A 20004-nucleotide genomic window follows, 5' to 3' on the forward strand; every position below is an offset into this window, starting at 1 on the left:
TTTTTTATAATTCCATCATACCAAATACAAGAGAATGAGCCTCTATATATAGGTCTCAAAAGAAATTAAAAGACACATTTGCCCCTTGGGCTTACATAAGACAAAAGGGTAAAAAAGGAAAATTGCAAAATTAAATCAAAATACACTTAATAAACTAAAATAAAACAAAGTGATCTCGGTCGTCGATCTTCAGCTCCTCGGATTGGCATGGACGGTTGGATGTCCGCATCAGAAATGCACACTCCTATCTAACGTAATGGATTTTGAAATTCCATGTTAACAAACAATCTCTTGAAATAATAAATCAACAATAAATGAAACATCATGAGCTTTATGACATGGAATAAAGTAAGCCATTTTGAAGAATTAATACACGACTATCATGATAGAATCTTTAAATTGTTGGGTGTTGAGAAGTCCAATAAAAAAATCCACTCTGATCTACCCAGGGTGACTCAAGTATGGTAAGGGAGTGTATAAACCTATTTTTTTAATCCTAGTTTTGTCCATACGGCATACTCAGCATCTTGTAAGGAATCGGTCAAAATCACGTTGAATAAATGGCCAACAAAAAATTTTCTCTATTAGCGCAGTGGTTTTATCAAGACAAAAATGTCCCTCTAATCCCCCTTAGCGACATTGAAATAATATAGCTTCTCTCAAAGAAAAATGAGGAATATAAACTCAATTATGAAAAAATAAATATCCATCTAGAATGTGATAAAATTTATGGGCTCCCATTTGACAAAACTTCTACTTCTCAAAATCTAAATCTCCAAGATAAAGATCTTTTATTGCCTCAAACCTATAACTTTAGGCTTGATGGTAATAAGGGTATAACTTCGACTAAGAGTATCTGCAACCTTGTTATAAATATTAGTCTTCTGTTTTAAAATATAATTAAAAGATGAAAGAACTCAACCCACATGACATTGTCTTCCCTAACACTTATTCTAAGTGTGAAGGTATTTTAGGATTACGTGGTCCAAATATAAAATGAACTCATTGAAGAAGAGAACGACTCTAAGGCACGAACAAATAAAATTCCTTATAATAAGTGAAGTACTTGCGCCGGACCTCATTCAAGATTTCACTAAAATAGGCAATTAGATATCCATTCTGACTTAACACGAGACCAATGCCTACATTAAAAGCATCACAATCAACATCAAAGATGTGGTTGAAATTAGGAAGGGCAAGGGTTAAGACATTGGTAACAATATGTTTAAGCTTTTCGAAAGTATATTAGGCTGACAACGTCCAAATGAATTTACTTCCCTTAAAAACTTCTACCAAAGGAGCAGATACAAAGCTAAAATTCTAAATAAAACATTGGTAGAAGGACATCAAGTCGTGGAAAACTTTGTATGCCTATGAATGATTGGGGTTAGGCCAATCTAAAATAGCAAGAATCTTTTCTTGGTCCATTTCTATCATAACACTAGATATAGCATACCCCATAATACTAATTTTGTAGCTAAGAATATGCATTTATTAAGATTGACATATAAATGTTCTTATTGTAGAACTTAAAAAAGTTTTCTTAAATAGTGTAAATGATCCTTACGATACAATGACAAACTAGGAAATCATCAAAGTATACCACCATAAATTTCCCAAGAAGGTTCGCAATACTTGAGTCATAATCACATAAAAGTACTAGGAGCATTAAAAAAATCAAAATGCATCATCATCTACACATTATAACCCATCTCACATTTAAAATTAGTCTTCTATCCATCATTTAGCTTCATTCATATTTGGTGATACCTACTTCATAAATTGATTTTGGAAAAAAGAAATACTCCAAATAATTGATTAAATAAATCATCTAGTCAATGAACTGAAAATCAATATTTTATTGTAATCTTACTAACGGCTTGACTATCTGTACACATATGCCATATGCCACCTTTCTTGGGACTAATAACATAGAAACAAGGACTAATGCTAACAAGAATCATATCTTTAGCCAAGAAGTCTTCTATTTGATTTTATAATCCTTCATACTCCTTAGATCTCATACGATAGGTTGCATGATGGGGAATAACAGTACTAGTTATACTAGATAGAGAGGTAATCTTGGGAGTAACTTTGTAGGAAACACATGTTGAATTGTTTCAATAAAAACAAAACTTTTCTAAGATAGGCTCCTCTTCTTTATTTCCTTATATAATTATGAGACATAAGTAGAATGAGCATCTTGCATTGCTTTGAAGAAAATAAATTTTGAAGCTATAATATTGGTTCCAATTGTTTTCCTTAATGTCATCTTTACTGGCATCAAAATCATCTTTCTATCTTCATATTTTATAGTTCAAGTATTTTTAGAACCATCACGGATGATATGCCTATCATGTTGTCATGATCTTCTTAATAATAAATGGCAAGCATAAATGGGAATCAATCAAACCACACCTCTTTTTGCACCTTCTTACCTTTGGAGAACAGCATTAAACATCATTTGCATACTTTTAACTCATTTCCTTTATGCAGCCAAGATAATTTATAGAGTGTAGGGTACTAATGAGTATGCAGGTTTAATTTTTCAACCATCTAACTAGATAAAATTTTCTCACAACTTCCTCTGTCAATAATCAAATTGCACACTTTACCTTGCATGATGCATGTAGTACGGTAGATGTTTTGTCATCCAAATAAATTCAGGATCTACAGCTTTGTTCAAAACCCTTAGAACTACAAGTTCTTTATCATCCACATACACTAATAATTAATTGCACCTCATCATTATTAGGCGTCTCTTCTATTTCGTCTTCTTCCTCAGGTGGAGCCACTTTAACTAAAGACATAACATGCTAATTTGAGCAATTTCGGCAATTTAATGCAATATGTCAAAATCCTAAGCACTTAAATATTTTATCAATAAGTTTCTATTACTTGAAGTATTAGTGTTATTGTTTCCTGATGCTTGTGAATGGTTTGTGAGATTATTTTTGGGGTACTCATGGTGTGTCATCATGAGATTCCTTATTAGCTTAACAAAAGTCTTCTCATATGATAGAAGAAATTTTCTTATTATTGATTTGTTGTCTCTCAACCCTTAGATCTAATTTAACAACATACAATAGTTATATAATGTTTACATTGGCAGAACACAAAACACTGATGAACCAAGCCATGGCATGCTCATCAGGTTTGACACTAATCACCTTCCTCGAGTGTGCAAGGTTTCCAAGATTTATTAGCTTGTGCTTGATGTTTTGCATTGTCTTTTGATTTGGTCCTGCACTTTTTCATGGAGCTTCTAAATTTCTTGAATATGAACTTTAGTCTCGGTGACAAACTTCGAGTGTGATGGGTGGAATCAAATTTATTTGCAAGATAAGATTCTTCTCGTAGACCACCTCAAAAGAACTGTGAACTATAGTCAGACAAAGGGAACGATCGTAGGAAAATTCCACTTGGGATAAGATTAAATCCCATAGATGAATCTTCTTAACAATAAAAAAACTTAGAAGATTTCCCATACTCCTATTTACATCTTCCATGTATCTATCTGTTTGCGGATGAGCAGAAGAGTAGAACTATAATTTGCTAGCAAGTTTTCCCCATTAGGTCCTCCAAAAGTGGAAGAGGAACTTGACATTCCTATCGGATGTGATTGTTCAGGGGATCCCACGCAAGTGGATGACTTCTTGAAAATATAGATTGATGATATTTGTAGCATCAAACGTTTTCGACAAGGAACAACGTAAGCCATCTTTGAAAATTGGTCAACAATGACCATGACAGAGTCCTAGTGGTGTTGGGTCGTGGGAAGCCCCATAGCAAAGTTCTTACTAACATCAATCCAAAGTCCATCAGGTAAAGGTAAAAGCATATAAGGGTCGAGCTTCGGTTGGCAAGTCTTGGCTAGCTTGGAGGAGAGTCATCGTTTTACATATTGTTCCACATCATGTGTAAGCAAGGGCCGATAGAAGCGATCTTGGAAAATGGCCAATGTTTTGTCCCTCCCAAAATGTCTGGACAACCCTCCATCATGGCTCTTATATAATATAGCTTCGTGTTAAGAAGAGAAAATGAGCAAAATGGTCTATTGACTCTTTATGAAAGACTAAAATAATCTTCAACTATATTAAAGAACTACTTTGATCCCCCAAGACTTTAAAAAAGAATCAAAATGATCCCATTGTGGGAATATTTTGATTCTTTTTAAGCAGTTAAGGGACCAAAACAATCCTTCAATATAGTTTAGGCTCATTTTGATCATTTTCTCGTATAAAGAATAAGAAGGTATGCACAATCTGTTGCCAAAAAAAATACCCATGTTCAATGTGGAAAGAGTTTATGCATACCTTTTTGGCAAGCCTCCCAGATGTTATGAAAATGTTGATCCCATAAAAGATCTTGTACGGTATCAAATCCAACCATCTTCAGTTGCAAGGCGTTAATTAAAACCAGTTGTCAACTTAAAACGTTAGCTACTTGATTAGATAGGTCGAATTTGTGCTTGAGGAAATAGTGGATGGAGGCTAAGTACTCCATCCACTTGGCATGTCTTCCTTTTAACTTACTTTGATGATGAAGGTATTTGAGAGCTTCATGATCAAAGCACAACATGAATTCTTGTGTTAACAAATAGTGACTCCAATGTTGTAAAGCCTGCACGATAGTATAAAATTCCTTGTCGTCTATAGAATATTTGTTAGCATGTGTCATCAAGTTTTTTACTTAAATAGGCCACTAGATGGCCACCCTGACTTAAAATGGACCCAATGCCAAAGTTTGATGAATCACAATCAACTTCAAATAGTTAATTGAAATCTAGAAGGGCTAGTACATGGGGAAAGGTCATTGTTGCTTCAATTGTTTGAAACTATGTTGTGCGGCTTCATTCCAACTCCATTGAGGTGTCTGTTAGGAGGCCACTACAGTGTTAAAGTTCTTGATGAAATGACAGTAGAAAGAAGTCAACCCATGAAATCACTGGATGTCAATCATGTATTGAGGTAGGCTCACTCACAATAGCCTCAATGACTATTCGAATAGCTAATCCTGTTCTTGTTTGCTTGCTGTTGTTGTTTTTCATTATTCTTTCCTGCTTTCTACCTTGAGAGAGAGGTTGATGACATTTGTGATGGTCCAATATGGTTACAGTTGGACCTTTGGAAACGAATGAGTTTAAACCTCTAAGTAATCGAGCTACAATGTTTCTTTGGGTTCCACCAAGTTGTACATCAGCATTAGCTATTCGAATTTAGAGGGGTAACTCTCCACCGAGAGTTCATGTTTTTGAAGATGGTGTAGACAAAAAATATGTCATGCTGATAATGAATCGGCAAGAATTTTAGCTGCATATCTTTCTTCATTTTGTCCCAAGAATGGATCTTGGTTTTCCCTTCTTGTCTTAATCTTTTTAAAATCTCATACCACAAAAGATGTGTTAACTTTTAAATTGATTGCTGCCAATTTTACAATGCGATCAAGTGGTACCTCTTATATTCAAGAATTCTTTCCACAGCGTGTAGCTAATTAAGAAATTCATCCGAGTCCAATTTTCTTTCAAAATCTAAAATGTCTATTTTATTTCAGAAATCTTGAGGTCATTGAGATTCTCGCCTATAGCAGCAAATGGGCAGTTCTTCTCTTCGCTAGAATTGGCAGTGAAATGCTGCATTACAACCTCACGGTTGGAGGCATATGAACTGCAGTTTTTGCAATATGCAAGAAGGACAAATCATGGTGGCAACCTGGGAATGAGTGAACTGCACTTCTACGGTTTGGAAATGGTTGGAAAGTAACTTGACAGCCACATTTTGGCTGCTGTAGATGTTGGACAGCAAACTGTACACTTCTTAAGGTGAGGGAAAAGAGAAGAGATGAGAATTCAAGTTGAAGAGGGTGAAGACCACCACCTGACTCAGCCAGGATACAGAAAAAAGAGAAACCTTAGACAGATTTCTGAATTCTTTCTTAACTCCTCAAAAAACTCCTATAATAGAAGGGTAGGTGCTATTTATAGAGAAAAGCCACCAAAAGGTCAAACAGAGAGACAAAAGAAATAAAGAAATAGAAATTAAACCAATAATAAAAAAAAGAACTGGTCTAGTTGAATCAGAACAATGGGATCAGCCCTACGTCACTCTCTAACCATGTCATAAGATACATAATACACTATAAGTTGAACTTATCAATTAAATAAATAAAAAAATGTTCATCGATCCAATAACTAGTGCGATTAATATACTTAAATATAAAATAATTTTTAATAGCCAATTTTCAAGTCAGGTCATAGACTCTTCAAGCCAAAGTGAAAAATGGTGCACCATATCCTACATACAACTAGTTCCCCATTTTATTTAACAGCTATAACAACTTCAAGATAGTGGTTCAATTCTTATTGAAAACACTTTCGAGCCTGGCAGATATCCCATTTTCGAACCAATAATTTGATAAAAAACATAGGTGAGAACTTCGATGAAAATATGTAGTAATGATGCAGGACATATATGAAATTACGATTTAGATAAGAATTTTGCACGCTTAATGATTAAGAGCAAATTAATTAAATCTTTATGATGATTTAAAAAATAAAATAAAACACAAAGAGTGGTAAACACAAGTTTAGGCCAAGTTACTTGCGAAAAGTAAAAATCACAAAACAACCAATTACTTTTGACGTTGCATACGAGATAAGTTTCAACAAGAAATCTCTAATCTAACAATAAGAGCAGTGCTATGAAAGATCTCTCACACAAGTCTCATAAACACTAAGCTTTAGCGGAGCATTGCAAGATTTTACATGAATTAATCAAAACCACAAGTAAGGATCAACGAAGAAGGTATGAGAGAAAGAAAGAGTTCACATTTGCCAAGATTAAACCTTCCCGCAAGCTTGGACAGCAGTTGGTGGCTGCAGGAACCTTTGGACAGCACACTTCTATGTCCCGAAAACTTCAGGCAGCAAGTGGAGATTTCTCCCAGCAGTTGGACAGCAAGGTGGACAGCTGGCGTTTCTGGACAGCACTTGAATTGGGCTGACAGCAGGTGGGAACCAATCTGGACAACAGTTTCGCTGAGTTAGGGAATTCTGGACAGCAAGGAAGACCTCTCGGAGATGCAGGACAGCAAGGTTGACTTGTTGTAATCCTTGGACAGCAGTTAGGAAAATTCCCACGTGAAGAAGTCTTGAGGAAAAGGCTTCTGAAAGGGGCGGCTAGGGCTGCTACGGGTTTTATTAAACCTGAAAATAAATTTCAGATTTAATTAGGAATGAGCTCGGGTTTGTAATTTGACTTCAAAGTATTGAGAGGGCAAGGAAAAGTTATTCCTAATTGAGAGGTTGATTGGAGTAATTAGTGGGAAGTGATTTAATGTGGTGAGAGAGAGGGGGGAAAGGGCCGGCCTTGGGAGAGAGAGGATGGGGAGATTGCATCCACATTCAATGAATGTGGACCATGGCATTAATTGCAATTGAGAATTAAATCTGAGATTTAATCTCAGATTTGGTGTGATTGGGTTTCTTTCCTGAAGGAATTAGACTTCATTAGAAGGCTTTTGAAATTCAAATTATTTTGAATTTGAATTCAAATTCTTTCCAAAATGCAAGGGGCCAATTATGAAAAGTATTAATGGGAGTTTTAAATGGAGATTTGGCAACCAGTCGATTGGTTTTGGGTGGAGGGTCCGGTGGCTTGAGGTGGTGGAGGAGGGTGGCTCTAGGGAAAGAAGGGGGTAGTTGGGATTGGCCGATGGCTTTGGGAAAGGACTAGGCCGGCGGTGGAGAGAGGCAAGGTGGGGTGTTGGCCAAGAGGGGAGGGAGGAGGGGAAGAGCCGGCGGCTTGTGGATGGGAGGGCTAAGGCCGGCGGAAAGGAAGGGGATGAGTGACAAAAGAAGAAATAAGGGAAGCGAGAATCACGAACCTGGACGCTTCCAAGGTTGGTGGATGATCCGTTTTCCCTCTCCTAGGATTTCTCCAAAGCTCTCAAAACTCTCACATCAAGAGAACAATACTACAACAACAACATCAAGCCTTTATCCCACTACGTGGGGTCGGCTACATGAATCCTTTTTCTCCATTGTGTCCTATTAAAACTCAAATTCTCGTTTAAATCTAATAAAGAAAGGTCATTCCTAATATTTTCTAACCAAGACTTTTTAGGTCTACCCCTACTTTACTTAACATAAGTCAAATCTAATACCTCTACTCTCCTAACCGGGTCATCGCAAGGCCACCGTTTTATGTGACCAAACCATCTAAGGCGACTTTCTCTAATCTTATCTTCTACTAGAGCTACTCCAACCTTTTCACGTATATGCTCATTTCGTATCCTATCTCTAAGGGTAAAGCCACTCATCCACCTGAGCATCCTCATCTCTGCCACACTTAACTTAGTATTATGCTTCTCTTTTAAAGGCCAACATTCGGTACCATAAAGCATTGCAGGCCTCACTACCATCTTATAGAATTTTCCCTTAAGTTTGAGGGGTACATTTCTATCACATAACAAGCTCGATGCATTCCTCCACTTCAACCATCCAACTTGAATTCTGCTGATAATATCCCCATCTATTTCACCACCATCACTCTGAACAATAGATCCAAGATATCTAAAACGTGTACTCTTATTAATGACTTGATCGCCCAAACTCACAATCCCCTCACTAGGTCAATTACTACTAAAATTACACTCCATATATTCCGTTTCAGATCTACTCAAGCGAAAACCTTTAGACTCTAAGGTTGACCTCCATAATTAAAGTTTACCTTCAACTCCCTCTCTAGTCTTATCAACAAGAAGAATATCATCAGCTAAAAGCATACACCAAGGTACATCCTCTTGCAAATGTCTAGTGAGAACATCCATGACTAAAGCAAAAAGATATGGGCTTAAGGCTTATCCTTGATGTAACCCAACCGAAATAGGGAAATACTTGGTCAATCCACCTTGTGTTTGAACAAAAGTAAAAGCTCCTGCATACATATCTTTAATGATTTGAATATAAGCATTATTGACTCCTTTCTTTTCAAGAACTCTCCATAGCACTTCTCTTGGAACTTTATCATATGCTTTTTCTAAATCAATAAATATCATATGTAGATCCTCCTTATTTTCTCTATATTTCTCCATCAAACCTCTTAATAAATGTATGGCTTCCATAGTCGACCTACCCGGCATGAATCCAAATTGATTTTGAGAAACATTAGTATCACGCCGCAACCTATGCTTCATAACTCGCTCCCAATATGCAGGAATTTTCTTTCATTATCATCATTAGTCCTCTCCCAAGAAGAGTGACTTAAATAGTCCAATACATGAAGGAAAAGACAAAAGACAACATTGCCCCTAGGGCTTACAAATAACTAATCCCTCAAGTGAGGGCATAAATGGAAAAGTACATAAATAAATCAAAATACATAAAATAACTCAAAATAAATCGGCGCAATCGTGGTAGTAGACCGTTGGCCCCGCCTCTGGTAAACTTTCCATGGCCTGATGTCCTCATCAAATAATGAATGACTTTATCAACTAATTGAAAGAGTTCAGATACGGCCTACGCATGTCATCAAGTATCATAGCAAAGTTCCACCTCAAATTTAGAGGTTTGTAATCAGAGAGAAAGATTGACCCTTCAATCATTCATACGTAACTTCGAGCTCTTCCCTTTTTATTTTCCTTGAACATATATATTGTGATAGATCCTACTCAATTTTCCTTTCTGAGTAGATATAGAATTGGAAATTTCACTCTTCTTGAAAAGATAAGGGGCTGGTGTTCAAAAATTTGTAATCCAAAGTACTCACATAAAAAAAGAAAAAAATGGCATTCTCATGAAATAGTTGAAAGAGTCAAAAAGTCCCCCGAGCTGCATTGAACAAATATGCACAAGTGACATCCGAAGATATTTAAATGGGTGAAAGAGGAGAAAATAAGTACCATAGACATAACACCCGGAAAGAGGTAGTTATTTGAAATAGTTATAATAATTTTCTTTAAAATATATCTGAAGTTTTAATGGTTCTTTTGATATATCTTTTAGAAATAATTTGTAGATAGTAATGTTGGTGAACAGAAAGTTTAAATATTTATTCTTACCTCGTTAATTTGAGTCTCCAGGCCGAGTCATAAAACTATTAACTAAGGTCAACTTGAAATTATTCTCTTAAGCAAACATCCACCCTACGTCTACAAGATCCCTTTTGCTGGCGTGACCATAGTTGTTGATGATAATTGTAAGGTCAAGTTAGATCAACTACTTTTTTTATTAAGCCGAGGTTCATGACTATCTAGAAAGATAGAGCCATTAAATTTTGTTCGGGTAGGTCATCATTCTCCAACTATCTAATTTAAGCTAATAGCGATAAATTTTCCCTTTTCAATCATAAACCAAAATTGTTACAATTATATGCTAAGCACTTAATGGTTAGCCTCAATCAAAAGTTCTCCTGATCACCAAGAACGCCAGTTAACCATGCAATATCGCTCTAATGAGAAATCTTAAATGAGATTAAACCTCGCAAAATGAGGGTAAATACTTAGATGATAACTTATCTGCAATCAAATCTTTCTTCTACTTGGACCAAAACACTTAGACAAGCCAAGCACAAAATTTCAAAGCCCACAATTTAAAACTTTTAAAGTTGATATTCTTAGTATATTCCATTTTTTTTTAAAATAAGTCTTTTGTTATCAAGTATGCACGGACTAAAAACAATATAAACACAATCCAAGCTAGCCAATTATGCCTAATGGTACATTTATAACTTGATAAAAGCAACCAAATTAGTTTTCCGACCGGCTCCATCAGATTGAATCAGTCTAATAATTGCACCCAGTCTAATCTCAAAAAATGTATCCAATCAAATTTGGATATCAAGATAACGAAAATTAACAATATAAGGTAAAGAAAAAGTTGACAAGGTAACACAGTAGTTTTCCAGCATATACTATCAACACATAAAGATATTAACAATGTCATCCAAAAAAATCAAACTATAGAACATACATCAAGATATAATAAATTTCTCTACAACAAAATAAATTTGAAAGTCTTGTCTAAAGGAACAATTAAGATGAAATTTTCAGAAGATTTAGAAAATAAGTCAAAAGCTACAAGAAAACAGCCGTAATTAAGGCTTCAGATCATCAATATCACATATTTAGCAATACAAGGTTTAACAACAGTAATGATCAAAAGAAAAACAGACGAACTGCACTTGCAAAAAATAGGAATACTGACAGTTGCATAGCTCTCTTCTCTAAAAGTTCGGCAAACACCTAATAAAAGTTTATCTAACTTCTGAAGCGTCCGTTCAAACCAAGCCTGGTTAATAAACAAAAAAAAAATTGAAGAAAACAGAGAATAAGAAGTTTGAAATTTAGTATAGAAACAGAAAACAAAATATTGCATAAATTTAGTCTGCCAATTTCCGAAAGATGGGAATATAAAAGATTTGACAAACATTAGGCAAGAAGGATTAACAAATCTTAAATCCAATCCTATTTGAATAGAAAAATTCTTTCTTATTAAAAAAGTCATAAAAGAACTCACCTCGATCCCACTACTCATTTCTTTAATAGCAGAAAGCTCTAAATAGCCATCCAAAAGTTGTAAATATTCAGGTAATAAAGCAAATGCCTGGACATAAAAGCACAAAGATTTGCAAATTGTACAAAACAGTACGAAGCTCATTCAAAGGGGACGAGTAAACCTAATAAATAACAGTAGAAATTTAAGAAATATCATTAGAAAACGTGTGGTATAGAAAAGACCTGGAAAAAGTTTCCCTCCTTAACTAGACCTTCCAATTCCAATTGCATATCTAACGCACGGTGAAGTTCAGCAAGAATTGGAAGCATTTCCTGCAAATATGTATCACCGCAAGATAAACTTTCCAAATCCCCATGTATCTACGAAATAGTAAAACTCTCACCCCTGATTCCCACAAATTAAATCAATGAGACATTTATATGCTAAAACAAGATTTCTTCATAATTAAACTTGTACTGTGGGCAACATAAAATATACTTTAATTAGTTTGACAGTAGGCTAAGTACAACAACAAAAGAAGTGGGATCAGCAATTCTGCCAAGGACATGCTGAAAAATAACAGGATTCATGTGAACATGCTAAAAAATAACAGGATTCATGTGAATATTGCTTACAATTAAATTAGAGTTAACTAGTCACGATTAAGTAGCCCTAGGGTTAGTCAAGGATTTGTCTATGAAATCAAGCCTAATCAAGTTAACTTGATTAATTAAGGGTCTGATTAGCATAATTAGTCTTAGTTTTTAAATTTAGGCTTGATTAATCGTTTTTTATTAAACTAATGGAACAAATTTAATAGGCCAGATCTGTATAGATCTAGCCTGATAAGCCATCTGCTCCTTATTGTAATGCTACGAAGCACTAGTAGCTAAAGCTATTGCTCGCCTTCACCTTCCTTCAACACTTGTCAATCACAACGTGGGCTCCACATATTAACTATGATTGATACCTATGTCAAATACACCAATACATGCAAAGAGCATTAATAATCCCTCAACCGCATATAATATTAACCAAGCCGATCAGGCAAATAAGTTGAAAACCCAAGTTAGACATGGTTGACTCAAAGTCCTAGCAAGCCTCTCCATATGCATTTTAAAAACTACAAGAAAAATCAAATTCCATTAAATAGGTCATTTTCTTTATAGGGTGAGATCATAAGATCCATTGTTGGGCCAAATCCAATATAACAGGCAAGTCCGACATGCCGACCGCACAAAGGCCAAAAGCTCATAAACCTCCATCCCCTAAGCAACTCACAAATAAAGCGATAAATCTTAATATTGGAGTCAAACTAACTCAAAACACCATAAGCATGTCAAGAATCCAAATGAGAAATCTTGAGCTTTATCCTCATCAATGTTATAAGTTCCACCTATAAGACATCCAATGGATATAAGCCTAACCTTAATTAACTGATCCTGTACAAAGCCACTAAGTTTATCGAACCAACTCAATTAAATGGTATGTCATGTAGTTGTAAGATCAATTACTGCTCTTTCCCAATGCTCAATATTGTAAGTCTCACTTATGGGTCTTCAAATAAATATAAGAAAACCTAATAAATCTCAATCGATTCAAACAAAACAAACCCATCAAAACAAAAAATAAAAATAAATAAATAAATAAAAACAAATCATGTATAATCATCGGGCCTTCCCACGGAAGTAGGACTCAAACTAAACTCGAGCCAGTTCCCATGATAACTAATCCATGAATCAAAAATCAAACCAATAACAAAACCACATGTGTCTTAAATAAGCTTCTTCGAGCTAAACCAAGACTCATGGGCAACTAGTAGCCATGTCATACCTCTAGACTCCTACCAGTTATAACCAGTGCCTTTAAACTAAAAGTGTCCAAGCAATGTGCCCATGAACTATTTAATGAAAATAGATACAATCAGCCATCTGTTTTGAATGAGTTGATGCCAACCTACAAAGCACATTTTTGACACATAAATATACATAGATCTTCTTAAGATATCTAAAAAAAGGCAAACTATGGTTGTTAATCAAGCTCCACATATTAAGGCTCAAAGCCCTCTAATGTTGTTACATTGGATCCAATAATAAACCTATGAAAATGGAACATTTGAATCTGGATCAAGTCTACGTCCTAGCCATTCTCTACAGAATTAAATTTTAGTAATATTTTATCTAAATTGAGCTTAGCAACCTCTTTAATTTAAAGGGTTCTCTCATGACCAAGAGGGATAAATAACCATCGGGGTTTATAACAATAAGAAATCATTACCCAAAATTTAAATAAACTAAGCATCCTCATTAGGAGAGATTTAACTTAAATAAACTTAATCTACCTCAAAAACAAAACAAAAAAAAAGAAACTACACCCATGTTTTTATGACATCGAGGAGGCACCAGGTTGGGGTGGTTTCTCCTAAATAAACTAATTTTTAACTACTTATTTCGGAGAATTTCTATCTTCATCTTTGATTTCTTGAGCCTCAAATTGTTTGTGCCAATGTAATTTTAAATATAATGAATGTTCAGTCCATAATAGTGATAGTTGCTCTTTGATTTTGTTAACTAAACACAAACAATCATGTGGCATCAAGTGTTACCATTTAGTTTAGCACTATCTCTGAGGCAAAGAGGCATGTTCCCACCACCACCCAAGCTATTGAAGCTACACAAATCAAGGAGGCTCCTATCAAAACAACTACTAAATTAACAACTTAGGCACATCAACCAGGGGAGGAACCCTAAGGTGATTATCCCCAATAAATCAAGGGTAACAATGTTGCTACTATTAGGTTGGTCCTAAGAGGGCCTCAATTTTCTCAAAACTTTCAACTACCATGACCATACAAAAAGGAGGGCTTGTAAACCTGAAATCAATTTAACAATCACTGGCCCTTTTAGTGACCCATTTATAAATTCTACAATGTTATTAGATCTACTCTTCACAATAAAGAAGACATGATGTAAAGCATCCTTTTCTTGTACCAAAATACATAGGACTAGAATGACAAATGATTGTCTCAAAATGGAGCACCCAAAACTTTGTCTAACACCGCAAAGTGCAATAGATGGAGGCCAACATCCCCGACAATTAATGACTTTAAATTGTTATGTTGGGTAAAACAAAACAACAGAGCTAAAATGAAAGTCGTTTTTTGAGGCATCTCAATTGTCTAACTCAAAAGTACCACATAAGGAGTATGTATCCTCTTTCATTTGTAATTCCTCTAAGTCATCAAAGAATGAGGACTCTGATACGCCTTAGGTTTCACAAATTAGGGTTTGCCCTAATTTTCCTTCAAGATGAAATTTCTCCTCCAAATCCAAGAAAAAATCAACACAAGAGAGATGAGAGGAAGAACAAGAACATTTGCATTCAAAATCCAAGAGAAACAAGATACAATTTGTCCACTTCGAGAAGGACAAGATCTCCCACTACAAACCCTAGAAAAAACAAGAGAAAGAAACTAAGGAGGCTAAGAGAAAACTCAAATCTTGCATAACCCTAGAAATCTCCCTCTATTCCTTACTTAAAACAAGCAAAAGACCCAACCAAACCCACTAGTGGGCTCGTCGCCGCCCCCGCGTCGTCGCGCTGCGTGCTGCGTGCTCGGAGCACCGCCTGCGCTCGCTGCGCTGTCGCGTCGCTGCGGCACCGGAACGCTCACGCACGCGTTCGCTGACCGCACCGCTCTTCGCGCACGCCGCCGCCGCTGCACCGCTGACGAGCTGACCCGATGCATCGCTCGACTTCGTACCAAACCCTAAACGGCGTCGTCGGGTCGGGTACCCGAACCCGAAGGGGTCGGGTTGAGCGAAACCCGAAGCCGGAGTCTGGTTCGGTTTTCGAAAACAAACTCTTTTATAAAACGGGTCGGTATGACCCGAACCCGAATTAACAGCTAGGCAGTTACGAGTCGGTCGGTTCGACCCGTACCGAATTGACAGGTCTACGATCAGAATGTCGAAACTTTCGATCCGACAGGAAGGAAGGTCGACGATGGAGCCGACAGTCGATCGGCCACAGAGGAGGCTGAGAAGCGATCACAGAACGAGCTCTGCTCTTGCTTCCGATCAGGAATGTCGGAATTCCGATCGATAGGAAGGGACGTGCTGACGGAGAGATAGGAAGGGGTCGTGTGAGAGGAGCCGAACAGGATTTTGGTTGGAGGCGTTCGGATCGAGGGTGTTTGCTTGGTCGTGATGATGGAATCCGGACCCAGAGACGAGAGGGAGTCGGAGAGGAGCTCGTGATTTCGCGAGAAGAAGCTGAGAAAAAACCAACCGACCCAAGCTTCATGTTTTGTTCCTTTTAACGACGAGAAATAAGACGACGATCGCGCAAGTGCGAGAATAGCCTGGAGATGACCGAGCGGCGCCGAATGCACTAGGATTATGCAGGATTTGGAGGGCCTCGGCGGGATTTGCGAAGAGGTATGATTTTTTTTTTTTTTCATTGTTCATGGAGTCAACAGTAAATTTCAAACTAGATGGTTGAAGTGGAGGAATAATATATAAAGCTTGTTGTGTGGAAAGAAATCCCCCTAATTAGGGAAAATTCTATAAGTGATGGTGAAACCGTGCAATGCTTTATTGGGGTAGAATGTTGTCATTAAAAGAGAAGAGCAAAATATTAAGTAATGTTGCAAAGATGAGGTGCTTAGTATATGTATGGTTATTACGTCTTAGAGACATGATTAAAAAAAAAACATATTACATTTGAAAAAGAGTTGGAGATAGCTCTTAGGGAGGATAAGATTAGAGAGATCGTCTTAGATGGTGGTCAACATAAAACGACGGCCTTCCGATAGAAACCCGATTATTGAAGTAGATGATTTAGATTGCTTATGTTAAGGAAAGATAGAGATATAGAACCTAAAAAACTTGGTTAGAAAAATATTAGAATGACCTCCCTTATTAGATTTAAATTGAGAATTTGACTTCTTAAGCATAACAACTTCATGTAGCCACCCCACAGTGAGGGATAAAAGACTTGAATGTCTGTTGTTGTGTTGTTGTTTTGTTGGTTTGTTAACATAATATGCAGGAATGATTAAAGGGAAAGGTCCACACACCCGTAAGTCTAAAAGGAATGTTCCACTTTTCTCATAATTTTATTGCTAATAATTATAGAGGTTACTTTTCTTCATAATTTACATCACCAATGCTCAATAAATAATGAAAATTGATTAAAAATATTCTTCATAATACCGAAGATGCCCAATTATTCTTCCAATTTATTGAAAGTAGCTATAAAGGAGAGTCTATGATCGACACTTCCTTTAAAGAGGGTATGCAGTGTCGGACATGGAGACACGTCCGACACCGAGGACACGTGTCGGACACATCATTACCGATGTCCCATTTTAAAAAAAAATGGAAAAATCTTAAACCGACACGCGTGTCCGACTTTGTATAAATAAAATTTAAATAATCCCCTATTTTGCATATTCGTCGGTTTCATTTAATGCGTTTCAATGTTCGCTTTCAATGCGCTTTTTCACTGTGTTTTTACTGCGCTTCAACTACGCTCAATGCGCTTTATTGCGCTTTTGCTGCGCATTTTCAGGTCGAACCTCGCCAGGAGGAAGCGCTCCTTGGAACCCCGGGCATAACACAATGATGTAATATTCTTTATTTATTTAACTTGTTTTGACCAAATATTTTATAAGTTCTTTATTTTATTTACAGTGAAGTTAAAAGCAAAATTGAGTCTAGTCTTGGTGGAGTTGTCAAAGAACCATCTGTAGAAAACTTATGAAGCCATTTATAGATTTATGTTATAAGGTTAGGAAAAACTTATTTGAAGAGGGGACTGTGTCATTCAAATGGGCAATTATTTACCTACATAGATTATTCAATGATGATTGATATTGAAGGCCAAAGACCAACCTTTGAATCTTAGATTTCTATCATTTCCACTATTGGTAGTTGAATTTTATGTTGTAACTAAATAATTTTTTGCTTATATTTGTTGTTGTAATAGACATTTGTACTAAACATCTTTATGTTATAGCTAAAACAAGTTATCATTGCTTTTGATTTATTATTGCTTGCCATTGTTTAATTATATGTATACATTAATTTCTATATATATATTAAAAAAAATTTATGTTGTGTCCGCGCCGCACCTTGTCCTATATTTTTAAAAATGTTTGTGTTCGTGTTCGTGTCGTGTCCGTGTCGTCGTGTCCGTGTCGCGTGCATCATAGCCAGGAGAGTAGAGAAATAGAAATGCCCCCCTACCCAACTGCCTAACACGTTCACAACTCACATGAAGCTCTACAATTGCTAGAGGATTTATGAAGAGAATATTTGTGAGGTGTAGCTAGGCCATTTAATTGGATGTCATAATCTTAGATGAAACATCAATTGAATTGTGTGTTTTAAAATTGCATAATTTTTTCAAGCCGTAATTTCTTATAAATAATGTTCAGTTCCTCTTAAGTTACCAATAATTTTTGATTCCATCAGATTTCCACAATCTTCACCACTTTTTTTGGTTCCCTTCTCATCTTAACAAAACCACCTCCTTTTTGGCAAAAAATCACATGAACTGCAACTATTAGTAGCTTTCTCTTTAAACTTCTTCTTACCCCTATATTGCATATGCATTATACTTTTTCTTCTCAAATAAATCCTATAATTCATGTGCCAAATATGTTTTAGTTTTTTAGTTAGTTGAAAAGATGGGTACAAGATTAATTCGCCTACCATGACGAACAAGAAGCAACAGTAAATCAATGCCAATGCACATAGGATGCGGCTGATTGGCTACCAAATCAATTGCTCTTAACTTATAAGTAGGCAAATATATTTGGATCAGAAGCTCCACTTGCACTAAAGAAGGGGGGGATGGCAGAATAACATAGACTTGAACATTCTTTTGCATGTTTTTTCTAACTCATCTAACATTTGTTTTATTTAAGAAAATAATCTTAAAGGTTGATTCTTTTTGGCTGTTTAGTTATTAGATTTATAAAAAGGATTTAGATGGAGTGGCATTCTTAAATCTATGCTTTTTGGAGAACAAAGATAAGCAAAGTACTACCCTACGTATAGCTTTCCTATAAAATACAAGCTCATAACAAAAGCACGTGAGTTGTTAGCCAATTTCACACCGACTTCATAATCATAGCATTATGCGCTCAAGCTCCTGTTTCAGCAGCAAAAATCATTATTTAATTCGTATTGCTTCAGCAACATAAAAAAAAAATAAAATAGGCATATCACTCCTGTTTCTCATTTGCATCCTATAAGTCATCGAGTCATTCAAATCTCTAGTTAGCCATTCAATCTCGAAATATAATCTTTAATTTTCAAGTGATTTCTTACGTCACTTTCATTATTTGCTAAAATTTTTTCTCCTTGACAGTTTAAGTTTAAATTGATTAAATAATTATCTGTATCACATAATAAATGTGTATATTATATACACAACTTATGAATGCTCTAATTAAAGAAGCAATTTCCCTCTTGTGCACTTTACGGATTGAAGGGAAAAGGACCTTGTGCTTTGTATTGCCCGCTTAGACTTTTAAAATCTGAATTGAATGAATCAAATTTTCTATTGTTTGCAAGAATTCGGCTAGCAGTTTCTGCAACTCCCCTCTGGCCGATTGTGATACTATATATTTTAATGATTTGATCTCCTAAAGACAATCAATTTGCCCTTCTTCCAAGGTTAAAACTACATCCATGTTCCCTCAACTTGAGCACTCTGAAACCAAATCCTCTCTGTGCCTATTAAAATTATTATAAATTCTGTGGCTAGAACTTTTCTAACTTCGATAAACCTAGCAATTCACGACACCACCTTTCATATATAGCATTCAATAATTTCGTATGAAGCAATACGTTCTATCTACAGCAATCCAACAATAGATGGAAGGAAGCATTCAATTTTCTATTGTGTGCTTAGATTGCTGTTTTCAATTAATGATTGATTTTTTCCAAAATTGTATTTATTTCTTGGGAAATTAGTTCATTATCTATTAATTTACAGCTTTCATGTTTTACAGAGAACAAAGCAAATAAAATTTTAATCTCATAATCTCTCATTTTCTACTTCACCTACTTTTTATCAATGCTAATTTTTAAGATGGGTATTTTAGCGCCACCCCGAAGCTTCTTATTTGCTTGTGAAAACTGAACCATGTCCGTTCCAATTATTGGATTTTTTTCCCTAAAGCCAAACGTGTGTTTCACAGCCCACCTAAAAAATCAACCCTCCATCCCCATCAAAAGACTTTTATTGTCCGGTTACAGGAGGGGAGTTTCTCGTATTCACCGGCGGCCTCGTCTAGAAAGTGCAGTGCGAAATATGCCCGGTGTCCTCACCGCTCACAAGGCCGGGCCAACCGACTCTCCGCATGCTTCCGCCGCCCTCCCGGACGTTAGTCCCCAGAACGGACGCCGGTAATTAACTGGATCATCTGTGCGCTTCGTGGCTGGTCGATGCCGCTCAAGCTGGAACATCAAATACGAAGCAAAAATATAAACCAG

At 36.1% G+C, this 20004-nt stretch overlaps 1 protein-coding gene across 4 annotated transcripts in view; it reads right to left on the reverse strand.

Moving 5' to 3' along the window:
* LOC110099514 (syndetin) overlaps positions 1-20004 on the reverse strand; it is a 166962-nt gene that overhangs the window by 109956 nt on the left and 37002 nt on the right. For all 4 annotated transcript variants that reach the window (XR_003701058.1, XM_028695658.1, XM_020826695.2 and 1 more), the window contains 3 exons: positions 11737-11826; positions 11516-11602; positions 11204-11287 (listed from right to left, as the gene is read on the reverse strand). Coding sequence is in view for 3 of the 4 variants with exons in the window: in XM_028695658.1 (XP_028551491.1) it covers positions 11204-11287; positions 11516-11602; positions 11737-11826 (261 nt within the window). In the remaining variant the exon portion in view is untranslated. The remainder of the gene's footprint in view (positions 1-11203; positions 11288-11515; positions 11603-11736; positions 11827-20004) is intronic.

The sequence above is a fragment of the Dendrobium catenatum genome, unplaced genomic scaffold (assembly GCF_001605985.2).
Source record: "Dendrobium catenatum unplaced genomic scaffold, ASM160598v2 fragScaff_scaffold_665, whole genome shotgun sequence".
In the NCBI taxonomy this organism is placed as follows: domain Eukaryota; kingdom Viridiplantae; phylum Streptophyta; class Magnoliopsida; order Asparagales; family Orchidaceae; genus Dendrobium; species Dendrobium catenatum.